Raw genomic sequence first — 13,070 nt, 5'->3', positions numbered from 1 at the left:
GTGGTGTGTGTTTTATTTGATTGTCATGAACTCATAATAGTGGAGATCACATCATATAATTTCTATTTTTTGGTTTTGAATTGTTCTTTTTTTGATTGAGTTTTGTGCATATATATAAATAGAAAAGTTAATCCTATCTAGAATGACGTTATTCATGTTCGCATTTTGTTTAAAATTTGATATTATGATTCGATATGACACAGTTTGAATTTAAAATAGTTAATAGTCAGTTTCATAATTAAATAAATAGATTATAATGCTTTAAAAAGATGGTGATAATGATTATAATGAACTAGGATAGTATCATGAACCAAATGACTCATCACTCGAACATGACTCAATTGACTTGATCCAAATTTCCAATTGCCCATTACCAGTTCACCACCATTACTAATATCACTAGGCATATGTTTCCCCTTCTGACTATCGTAATAACGATTACATGTCTAAAGTTGAAATTAAAAACATTATAAAATTTAATCATCACATTTATGATTGAAATGTTAATATTTTGTTCGAATTCTGTATACGTATTGTATCCATTTGTATGCATATTGTTATAACAATCGGTGTATATGATTCATCCATTCAAATGAGTTTATGAAGTATAAGACTACATGCTTTAGATCATCTTGTGCAAATCCATCCAGGTATCCCTTTTATGGACACTTATGTTCATTGTTTAAAAATTTCGATTATAGTTATGAGAGAAGACTGTCCTAACTTTTATGTATCTTTCTTTGAAAATTTGTCCCACCCATGTGTTTTTCTTCTCTTCGAATTAGCCTAGTAGGTTCCACCCTCCCTCATTAAATTGCACATTGTATGATTTGTATTTTTCACCAAAGTATGAGTGAAGAATGATGGGCAAACACACACAAGTATGAGTGAAGAATGAAACTACTCGTGGACAATTGAAGTATGATTTTTTTATTTTTTCGAGTTTGGAAGTAGAGACCTGACTATCTTTTAGGTCCGTTTTTGCTGTTTAATCCTATACATGTTACACACTTAACAGCTAATGTATAAAGCCATCTTAATTCAAAACTTCTTCATGCAAAGCTATGGGATTTGCAAATAACCAGGACATCCCAATCTTGTCAACGTTCAAACAACAAATTATGGCGCAGGAGATGCGATCAGGATAAATCAAACATGAAATCACCAATTATAGAAACAAAATTTCTCAACAGATTAAGTGATTCACCAACATCCCAAGGTGCAACTAAAGGTAAAAGCACAAATATTACAGATTTGTCGGTTAACAGAAGTCTACCATTTATATGGAGATCTCCGGTAGACCAAATGCAGGACTCAAAACATTTCAGGATTCATGTTTCTTTGGTATAGACTTTCTAAGGTTGGCTAATCGTCTGTTGTCTCTCCCGAAACTTGTTTTTAATAGCTTCCCAAAATGCAGGAATTGCTACATCATCTGATACTTCCTTGAATGATGGCAAGTAGTTTACATCCACTATCACATGGTCTCCAGTACCTTCCTGTATCTGTTAACAGCAAGAATTATATTATGATCAATAATCAATTATGATACAGAAAGCGCAAAGTAAATATGGCTCAAGCCTCAAGCCTCTAGTAGAGTATTAGGGAACATAAGGAAGGCTTTTTCATTCCTATACCACTCCCCCCTCTTCAGCTACCAGGATTTAATATCCACTTCAACTATCCACTTCAACTTTCAGCATACTAAGCAGTGGATGACTGAGAGACTGAGAGCCGAGAGCCTAATGAACCCGATGAAGGGATCTACCAGCCACCACTTTACCTATCTTAAATACTTGTATGATTAGTGTTAAAAGTTAAGCAGGAAAGCATAAAGTCATGGTTTTTCAGTACTTACAACTACGTCAAAGCCAAAGATGGTAAGATCAAGCTTTTCCCTAAGCCAATTGGCAGCATTTTTTACAAGCTCAAGGTCAACAGCTTCATCTCCATACTGATTCTTTTCGGCAGTGGGTAGGGACTTCAAGCTGTGAAAGATATTCACTCGGTTAGTTGCAGCCTTGCAGGAAATCAGCTTTTCACACACAACTTCATTAATTGGAAAGCATCATGGAAAAAACTAGCAGTAGTTACCTGTCAAACACTAGAGGCTTTAACTGATTTGCTTGGGACAATTTCATCAACACATCTCCGTTAGGTGTAGACTTTTTGACTGCATGGAAGACTTTCTCCCCCAAGACATAGAATTTGAATAGTGTGGATGAGTGATCTACATATTCCTGCATAATTAAGGGCCTTGTACTTAAAGATCAAAGAAGTACACTAGTAAGTACCATAATATAAAAGAAATATGATTATGGAAAAAAAAAAAAAAAAAAAAATACCCAGATAGCAAAGTTCTTGCCAAAGCAGACTTCTTTACATTTTATAAGATTATAAAGGGAACCCCCTTGTAAAGTCCATGAGCCAAATATATATATATAATATATCAACAAAGCTTTGATCCTCCTCATTACTTAGAAATAGAATAAACTGTTCTAAACAGAACCCATTATCAATCCTTCACACACCAAAACTCCAAAAAATTTAAAGAATCTGGACAATCCAAAACACGTTATTGCCAAGTAATGCCTCAGCTCAGTTGTATCCAAACACACCAGCCACTGATTAAATATCGCTCATCCACAAAGTTGGACCAGCTACAGAGACAATATGATAATAATCATCAAAGACAAAATGGGCAAGTGTTTTGAATAAGATTATTCCTGCTGCTGCAATGGTATCAGATAATGGATGTTTCCTGATGTGTTTCTGAAATTGAAAAAGATTATTCTATACATATATATAGAAGGAACAAGCGGAAAAGGTCAAGAAGGAATCTTAGGAGTGCAAGAAAGCAATGAAAGTAAGCACCATAAAGGGGGAAAAGGGAAGAATGAAAGGCAAGGGAAACAAATGAAATTTGAGAAATCTCCAGCTACTGAGGGTTGGCTACATAGGGGTTTCCTACTGTTCTTAGTCCATACTTATCAAGAGTTCAGCATACATGAGAGATCCAAACAAGATAAATTGTGCACCTTGTAAGACCGCAAGGTTATCTGCAAACTCTTCAATAAGCTCTTACCCATAAAAAGGCACCTGTGGATCACCTTTTTCATCAAGCCCCTTATTTTCCTCACTGGAAGAAACATCAACTACCTAATACAATTGTCAGAAAGACCATCTCCACTACACTGAGCCAAGACCCTCAAACCTCTTCAATCTAAATAATTATTCATAGCAGCTACATTAATGGGAAAATCTTTTGCAAGACCCTAAAATTGCATAACTTATAGCCACAGCAACAATGTGCGCTCAATAAAAGCCACATCACTGAACATGCCGCATCTCAAACTGTACTTCCTAACAGACTCTCTTACGACTTCATGCAAAGACTCATTGACATTGCCATATGCCACTTGTATTGAGTATTATCAAACCCTAGTCATCTCAAAGTCTTCTCAGTGATATTCAAACAGGCATACTCCTTTATTAAGAATTATTTTTGTTCTCCCTAGCCTTTACACCCTCATCCTTCCTCTCAAAGATAGAAAATGGGGCACGCTAGGAGATAAGCGAAATAAAATAAAATTAAAGAGTTGTAAATTTTCTCACCTGAATTACAGTTGGTAGTGGCACCTGGAGTTCCTTATAATCTTCTAAACTAAAGACAATTGCCTGTGAAATTTGCATAAAGATCAGAACAGTTGTAGCTCTCCTTTATATCGAAGAAAAAGGAGTCAGAACAATAATGAACTCCCAGTGAGCATTACAAATTAAAACCAGATTGCCAGTGGAATTTGCATGCTCTCTTTTGTTCAAAGACGGTTTAAAGCTTAAGTATAAGCACATAAAACACAATTATTGTATGTATATAGTATGTGATGAGCTTGACAATATATTTGGGGTCAAAACTAGTCTGGACTCAAATTTAGAGGGAAAACAAATTAAAGAACCATGAATCAGTTTCTAGAAGAAATTTTTTTCTCCTTGCTTTACCAGCTTAAACTATCGCTTCCACCATATCATGGCAAATTTTACATAATTTTTGCACGAAAAAAAAAATACTCAAACTAAATGTCTGTGAAACCACGCCTACAGCTCAACAAGCATGTGTGTTGAATTACTTAAACTAAATGTATGCAAAGCATGAGTACACTAAATTTTAGAGCTATAAGCAACTGTCTCTGAAATTTTAGGGTTACAAATTTAAGTACCCCTATGTGCATGTGCATATGTGTTGAATTAATTATATACTGAATAAAAGGATGATAACTAGCTTATTACCATACTGTGAGCACTTGATACGCCACACGCAACTTGAGGTTTCACTATGCTGGGAAGGGATACCTTAGCCTCCAATAGCTTATCTGACAAACTAGGATCATTATAACTTTCAACCTGCATATTCAATCCACATCTTAGTTTTCTAGACAAACCCGAACAAGAAAAGTCAGTTGACTATATTCTGTAAGTTACATGCATGTACTTCAAAATCACATAAATCTATATGAGAAGGCTTTTATATCATAACCGCCAAGAACAAAAAAATTAGGATGACTTTTAATAAGAAAGGGAGGAAAAGAAAGAACTGAAGATAGTATGAAAAATTTTAGAATTTAAAGTAGAAAGCGGAGTATAGGTATACAAATCTCAAATCTGATTATTTTGGGTTAAATAATTGCTATAGCTGGGGAACCAATTTAGAACCAAGGCCTTGAAAAGCAAAGACATGTAAAAATCATTTGAGCTTCTACGATCATGGGCACATCATTGTTCACAACTAAAAGAAGCATATGTGATAGAAGAACAGAACAGCAAGTTCCAGCCAAAAGAAGAGAGGAAATAAAAAAGGAACTGTAGAACAGACAATTGATGTTGGCAATTCCAGTTAAGAGAAGAGCTGCACATTAAAAATATATTAAAAATATATATATAAAATTTCAAGTGAGGAAATTAGGGAGTTTCGACTGAATACATGCTAAAGAACACCCCACAAGACTTGAGCCCAAGTCAGTAATTATTATTTTAAAATATAGCACAACCAAATTCCTAGAAACTGGAAATGATTGATTGTTCTCATGCAAAAATTGTGGAATACTGATACAGCAATTATGGAGAAAAGTATGGTGGGAATGGTGCAATTTAGGCACGGAACAAATGAAGGTTGTGGGATGTTCTACTACAGAGGCAAATTTGGCTCTCTTTGAAATGTGATTAGCGTTAGCTATGGTATTTCTGAAAGAGGTCTTAGAGGAAGACAGCTAGAGTGCCTAGAAGTACACTTCAATAATGAGCAAGGGATGCTTTCAGAAAAGCTATCCTGGTGGAGGGGGTTTGAGGAAATTGGTAAGTTATGTTTCATGTAATTAAGTGGCTCAGTGTCTTGTTAGACTGAATGGGAATAACTTTAAAGCTCTCATAATGCCTACTAATTTAATTCAGTTAGTATGTTTGAATATAGGAGTGTCCAGGCTCCAGAGGCTGGTTCTGACACAATGACAGATGATTTTGGTAAATCTTTTACTATAGGAAAAAGTTGATCGCACATTAAGACTATAAATGCTTCAAATCAAACCAATACATGCATTAGAATACACTTTTCATTCCACAAAAATGAAAGCACTTTCTCAAACTTTTATTTAGTAGAAGATTTCACAAGGAAAAGTAGGTGTTTCATAATAATGGATTCATATAAGATAGAATCATATGTACCATTCTCAATTGATTGAGCATAAAACAGACAGCGTGACAATTTAATTCAGCTTAATAATTTGGAGCACCGGAGGTGCACATAATGCTATATCTTGAGAAATTGAGGGCATTATGTTCACTCCCTTGACCAATTGAATGCTATATCTAACTCATATTGTTGTCTATCTAATTCAATATGATCATTCAGAGAACAGGAGATAAACACAACATAATACCTTGAGAAAATGGGCCCCCCTAATCTTTGAGAAGCCTTCCTTGTTCAGATCCTCCAACCCGAGTAGAAGATATTGGATCTTGAGCCGATCCAAAACAGGATAAATATTATTGAATGGATCAATAACACAACAGTGAGGATGATCCGGCAAGGTCCTGTGTGTCAACATGCTAGAGAACTACATCAACTGCAATACAGTTGAAGTCAAGAACCCAAAAGGTATCTTTTTGCACATCTTTTTCACTTCAATAAAAGTTTGAGAACAAAGTTCTCCTGCCATTTATAGAGTTTTTAAAGTTGGCAACACTTTGATGTTACCAAAAACTGCCATAATATCAATTCACTAATGTACCATTTAAGCAAATAAAACAAGTATAACTTCTCTTGATACAGCCAAAAAAGATAATTTATCAATTTAATTTTACGGGACAGAGAGTGTTTCAGATATCAACGTCATTTCTCATTAAGTAGAAAGTTGTGCATTGGCCCCAGGCCCCAGCAATCAAGGGTAGCAAGTATTGAAAAGGCTCAATAGAATGGATTGCACGAGTTCATTAACCGAATCTAGACCACCAAAAGCTCTCAAGGCAATATCTAGGGTTAAAGTGAAAAAAAAAGACATAATTTTCGGATTTTTATCAACTTGATCTATGTCCCCTTGTCGTTCACAACTTCATACTGCTATATGCTTATGTATCAAACAGTATTTTCCAACTTCGCGCCTTTAACTTGTCTTTCTATTTGTTCCTTCACCTAAAGTTTCTTTGGTACTACCAAATCATAAACTAGGCACAATGACCAAAGACATACCACTTCCTTGAGTTCCTTCACCGCAGTAACATTCGCAAATAGACAAAGCCAACATCAAATTATTCAGAAAAGCAAACATCCAGAGAGAAATTTATTGCAAAACTAATGGGTAAGCTTAGAGGCCAGGTGAAAATGTGGGAAATCAAACAAAAAGAAATCTATACATAACTGGAACTCGCCTCCGATTATTGTGAGTTATGACAAAAATCAGCTTAAAAAGTTCACATCCCATTTTGTGAAAACTGACCTGTCTTTTAGAGAAATTGGCCATGCAATATATTAAGAGAAGTAATGCATGAAAGGGGCTAATTAGTATTTAAAAGATGAGAGGTGTTGGAGGACAAAAAAAAACTAAATATTATTAGGGATAAAAGTCATATCATCTTCAAAGAAAACAAAAGTACCTTCTCAATTCTTCCATACCATTTGTGTAGGTAATTTTTGGGGCAAGTGACAAGTTCAGCTCAACAGATAAAATATCGTCAGTTGCTTTATGAAGTATTACATCAATTTCTTGCAGCTGCAATGGTATGGAAAGATCGTAACTGAGGGGCAGAAACATCAAATCATGCTGGACTGAACACAGTGGAAATGCACCTCTCTGCCAAATGCAACATACATGCTTCACTTAGTATGGGAAGAGAAAATAATCTGCAGAAAAGATATGAGCAGAAAACACAGCATGTCAATCCCAACAGTCTCAGAATCACCAAATAGAACCTATAACCCCCACAATATCAAATTCTCTTTGTCATGTGCACACAAGTTTCTATGAAATATAGGCAGTCATCAATACACTAATAAAAAGTTGATTAGGTCATCCTGAAAATTAGATTTCATTGTGCTGCAAAAAATTGATAGATGAAACTAAAATTACAGCATCAGATGAACATCTTATAGGTCATCCTGAAAATTAGATTTCATTGTGCTGCAAAAAATTGATAGATGAAACTAAAATTACAGCATCAGATGAACATCTTATACCGCTTTCTTTCCAAAGGACACACTTGTAAAATACTATGCTAAAGATCAGGGGGTCAGGAAAAGCAAGGAAAATTTTAGCAATGTCTTACAAGCTATGATCATTATTGGAATGAGGACTCCATTGATTCCGTCCCTTCTCTTTGTGTTTGCAGATACGAATTATGATATCACAAATTAAAGGTGAAAATGAAAATCAATAGTGTTTTAAGCACCTGGTAAGACTCTTAAGTTATAGCTCCTACTTTTTAACAATTTAATGAAAACCAATAGCCAATATAACGTATTTAAAGATAACCAAAAGAAAAGTGATACTAAATCCATAAGTCAATCCCAAGTAAGATCTTAAACACTACTACTCATCAAAGTTAAAAATACAAGCAATGACAGCAGTGAGCGCATGAAGAACAAAATATCATACTGTCAATCCAAAGGGAATACTAAATATCACAAGTTTTTAAAGTTGGTAACACTTTTAAGAAGAGATTGGTAATGAAAAGGTTACATCTTTCCAATTGAGCATTAAATTTATACTTGAGATAAGGAATATTCGTTGCATTGATTCACATTCATGAGAATATTCAGACCACAAATTCTTTCATACTGATCTTGTTGTTTGGGATTTCATACTGCTAGTGCTTGATTTAATCAAATCACTTCATTATCTATTACTGTATATGTATTAACAACACAAATCATAATATAAATTAGTTTAAAGCATAATCCATACAGTTGCACCAACTGCTCTATCTCCAGATAATTTACAGCTCACCTTAGCAAAATCTGCTTGCCGGGAGGGCTTCATACAGTAGCCAACTGTTATAGCCTCTTTTGAAGCTACCTGTTCACAATATATTTTCAGAAGTAAATCATTATAGTGTTTCATCTTCCCCTCAACCCCAAATTAAAATACACATAATACATTTTACTAAACTTCTAGATAGGATTATGCCTCTTTTTTCATATAATTAATATTAAACAGCATGCTGATCATGGGATTTGGAAAATGCAGGTGACCAAATACAGAAGTACAAAACTCAAAATGGCCGACACAAATTCTAGTAGCCTTAGTTGTCATTAGTTAACAGTATTATGATGTCATTCTAGATGGTCTTCAGAGGAAGAAATGAAGATAGAAGAGAACTGGCAGAAGACGATAAAGGAGAGGAGTACATAAAGTGTTTAAAGTTGTGCATGAAATTCAATGCCGATTGCCAAGTCTGCAAATCAGAAGTAGGTATGCAGGAAAAAATCCAAGGGGATACCAAGAAACTAGAAATTAAAATGATTTATTTACTAAATGTCTACCAAGTACCAACACTGAATTATAGCAGAATCCTAACATAAACATTACTTTCCTATTGAATGAGAGGCTATAAGGCACCAGGTGTAATGACTTCCATACATACCCTTCAAGTAAATAATGTCCAAAACTATTCTTGCCAACAAAATGAAGAAAGAGTGGAGAATAAACAAAAGAAGATGCCAGAAACCAAACACTAAAAAATGCCATCACTGTTCTCTTTGTCGTCATACAAAAGCCCAATAGATTAGAAAAACACCTTATCTATTCATTACCCTTTGCAGCTTTGAAGCTTTCAACGTTGAGACTTAAAAGAAAATACCAAACCAACAAGAGTCCATGCAATTTAATTTTCTATAGACTTACATGTTTTTCAAACAAAGGTTCAAACAAAGGTAGTCAAGGGATTATGGTATAGCAAGTCATTTTCATGTCATATAAAACCGCTATATAATTCATTATCATGGAAAGGGAAACTGATACTAGCCCAAGCAAAGGTATTCAAAGGAACATAGTTTAACAAGTGACTTCAGTGTCCTACGAAACCACTACATGATACCTTTATATGGAAAGGAAAAACTAATACTTGTCCAAGCAATTATATATGCCAAACCTTTTTGTTCAAGCGGCACAAAGTCAAAGGAAGCTCTTCCAGTTTCTCGATATAATGGGCACTTGGATGCTTGTTTGTATCTCCTCCAGTATCAACATCTACAGGTAAGAATGAAAACACTGTGACCACCTAAAAGATACCTCAACATGCACAATGATCAGCTATTCAGCTTACCAACCATTCCAACTTATTTCACATAAGAAGGCAAAAAAAAAAAAAAAAAAAAAAAAAAAAACTGCTGTTTGGTAATTGTGAGATATAATGAGACACATGGGAAATCATATGCGTCAAGTGGACATCCAAGCCAGACATTGGAGAACAGCTATGTGTGTTCATCTCCTATTTTCTAGAGATTGCTCTTTCATGATCTCATCAAAACAAATCCTTTCACAATTAATGAAACTACATTTGTTTTCTTATTTTCAGCAGAGGTACAACATAACACATGTAACAGCAGCTTAAATCTATGCCTTTTTGTATACATTCACTAATTGTTGTTTGGTAGAACTCTCTCTCGTTTCCAACAAATATCCATTGTCAAGATATACATAATACTCCCTCTGTCCCCAAAACTTCGACCCTTTTAGCCTAATTTTAGTCCCAAAATGATCGACCCATTTGCATTAAAATACCCACCATTTACAACAATATTTGTGCAAAAATAGCTTCCCCATATAAAATTTTGTTTTTTTCATGTATTTTTAATACTTTAACTCTCTAATTTTTTACAAACCCCATGTAAGTTTATCTTTCCAACATGTTTTATTGCTTTTAATTCTTTTTATTTAATTTTTTTAATAAATGCAAAATCAACACAAAAGGGTCGAAGTTTTGGGGACAAAGGGAGTACACTGTAAACCATAAAGGAGAGTATGCTCACCTAGTATACTTAGCAAAACCCCACGTTCACATAGCTTAAGAAAATCATCCACCTTCTTACTGTGAAGTACAAACAATATGTCTTTTCGAATATCATCCCAAGCTACAGAAATTTCATTCATAAGAACTTCCAAGGCAGAAATACTGACTTTAAAACAATCGAATGAATAAACTTCTGACATCTTTTCTAGAAGATTGACCTGCACCACAAAGAAAAACATATATGCATAGATGAATGAGAACTGCAGAATCTATGGTCAAACATGAGCATGAGGATAAGACTCATAAGAGTGAACAGCTGCTGAAATGCGTACAGCTGCTGCTTGGGATGAAATACCCATCTAGTTTAAGCTGAAATGCGTACAGCTGCTGAAAAGGATTGTATCTTCAGGCTTAAAAGTAAAGAGTGAACAGTACTATAGCATAACTGTCAAGGAATGAAACTAATTCTAAAGTATTCCCATTCTGCCAATTACAGTTTAAATCTTCTTCAGAGCAATCAAAACAGAGAAAAACATCATTCTTTAGATTATAATTTATGTTAGGAGATTAGGAGAATACTGCTTTGGCCATACTGCCATGGTAGGACGAGTTTTAAGGATCATCTTTTACTTATAAGCCATCATAAATCTCATCTCTATTTTCTTAGTGTCTTAATTTGTAATAAAATATACGAATGTGCATTCATTATAAGATCAATATGAGAACATTCATTGTGTAAGAGTATACCTAATTTTTAGCCAAAAAAAAAAAAAAAAAAAAAAAAAAAAAAAAAAAAAACAACTAACAAGAATTGTGATTATTTTCACCTGTATCAGCACTTGTTTACTACCAATTAAAGTGAAATAGTATTTAGTGTGACTAGTAAGGACTGCAGATAGGTAATATAAAAGTAGTTTCACAAGTTTATCATATGTTTATGACAATAATTCTAATTATTTCTTCGGATTAACCTGTAGAAGAGTCATGTTTCTGAAGCGCTAATTAGTACTCAAACAGACATAGTCATCCTAGACAAAAGTTCAAAGCATGCACAAACCTTATCGATTGAAAGATCCTCTCCGAAAAGAATTCCCTGCAAGAAAAAATAGATCTTATGGTCTGCTTAAAGTATGAACACAAAAGGAAAGAACGGAACCTAAACCAAGAAACCTTTTTAAGTATAGAATCTGGACTTCAAATTCAGGAATGTCTTTCAATTATAATGAACTGCACATAAATCTAATGAAAAATCAGGAGTAGATAAAAGTTCAAGGATCTCCACTCTATTCATATTCTCGTCATTCCACTCCTACATAATTAACATAACTCGTCAAAAAGAAAGCCTTTTCTTTTAATCCGCTATGTAATGTTTACTTATATTCATCAAATCGGCTTTTCCCTTGTAAGGCATCATCTAGAACAACACACTATACTTCTTGTCCATTTGTTCATATAATACTTCATCCATTCCAAATTAATTGCAACACTTTAATTAAGCTGTTACAAACTCCAATATGTTGGTCTAAAAGTAGTTGTGACTTGTAACGGGCGCATTTGATAACTTAAAAAAAAAATTCACAAAATTACTATTTATGTAGTCAATTGGATCATTTATATGTATTAATAACTTAACATTAAAAAATCTAATAATAAACCATTACTACATTAAGGCATCAACATTTTTCGTACATCCTAAAATAATATGCGCAACCATTAACCCCAAACGAACAAACCGACTACATAATTTTCAACAAAAAGTAATTTCAACTAAAATTGATATTCACTTATTCAGCATTTGAACACATATGATCAAATGCAATTGCATGCAATTGATTAATCAAAAAATGAGCTAAAATCGATCTAATCAGCACTATAGCAAAATCAAAACATCCAAAAACACAATTCACAACTACAATATAAAATTGACGACGACTATGACGAAAGAGACGACAACCTTTCGAAGCTGGGAAAATTGGAGAGCACGAAAGAGGAAATCAGCACCAGCACGAAGAGTAGGAGCGCCATTACCATCGCAATCATCGGCAAGAAGAATTGAAGCGTCCAGGATCAGTGCTCGCACACCACCCATTTTCTCTCTCTTCCTGTGTTGTTTGCAAATTGGTACTCGGAACCGAGAGAATAGAGTCTACCGGACCGGATATTAGTACGCTACATAAGATTCTAAAACTTCATGGGCGGACCGACCATGAGCATAAACCAAGTTTTTTAAAATGCAACAATATTCTCAATGTTATGAAATATTGTATGGATACTCTACGGAATAAAAGGATTTTTTACGAAAGTAAGCTTAATTGGCAAACAATTTACCAATCTTGACGCGTGGCCAAACTATTTTCGAAACTGAGCTTTTGACATAAAACGCTGCCTCGGTCAGCGTTTTACCTTTGGTTATTATTTTTTTTTTATAAAATTTCGTATTATGTGAAATACAAATTTAAAAAAAAAAAAAAAATTGGAAATACAGTAAAACGCTGACTCAGTCAGCGTTTTTCTTGTATCCATAACAGAGAAAAACGCTGACTGAGTCAGCGTTTTACACCTAAGCATAAAAC

General features: G+C 34.3%; 1 protein-coding gene across 2 annotated transcripts; it reads right to left on the bottom strand.

The window, feature by feature from the left end:
- Positions 1-1,145: 1,145 nt before the first annotated feature.
- LOC110738656 (inositol 1,3,4-trisphosphate 5/6-kinase 4-like) lies at positions 1,146-12,734 on the bottom strand. Of its 2 annotated transcripts, none has more exons than XM_021919049.1 (12): positions 12,452-12,734; positions 11,555-11,590; positions 10,517-10,715; positions 9,637-9,734; positions 8,493-8,561; positions 7,144-7,340; positions 5,931-6,099; positions 4,288-4,401; positions 3,616-3,678; positions 2,095-2,240; positions 1,859-1,988; positions 1,146-1,505 (listed from the first exon to the last, which is right to left on the bottom strand). In XM_021919049.1, exons 1-12 carry the CDS (start codon positions 12,584-12,586, stop codon positions 1,356-1,358), a joined length of 1,506 nt encoding a protein of 501 aa, XP_021774741.1. In that variant the 5' UTR covers positions 12,587-12,734; the 3' UTR covers positions 1,146-1,355. The 2 variants fall into 2 exon arrangements, with proteins under 2 accessions (XP_021774741.1, XP_021774742.1); XM_021919050.1 differs by having other exon boundaries at positions 5,931-6,084.
- Positions 12,735-13,070: the final 336 nt, after the last annotated feature.

Source organism: Chenopodium quinoa, unplaced genomic scaffold (genome assembly GCF_001683475.1).
Source record: "Chenopodium quinoa cultivar QQ74 unplaced genomic scaffold, ASM168347v1, whole genome shotgun sequence".
In the NCBI taxonomy this organism is placed as follows: Eukaryota; Viridiplantae; Streptophyta; class Magnoliopsida; order Caryophyllales; family Amaranthaceae; genus Chenopodium; species Chenopodium quinoa.
This window is presented reverse-complemented; position numbering and strand designations above follow the sequence as displayed.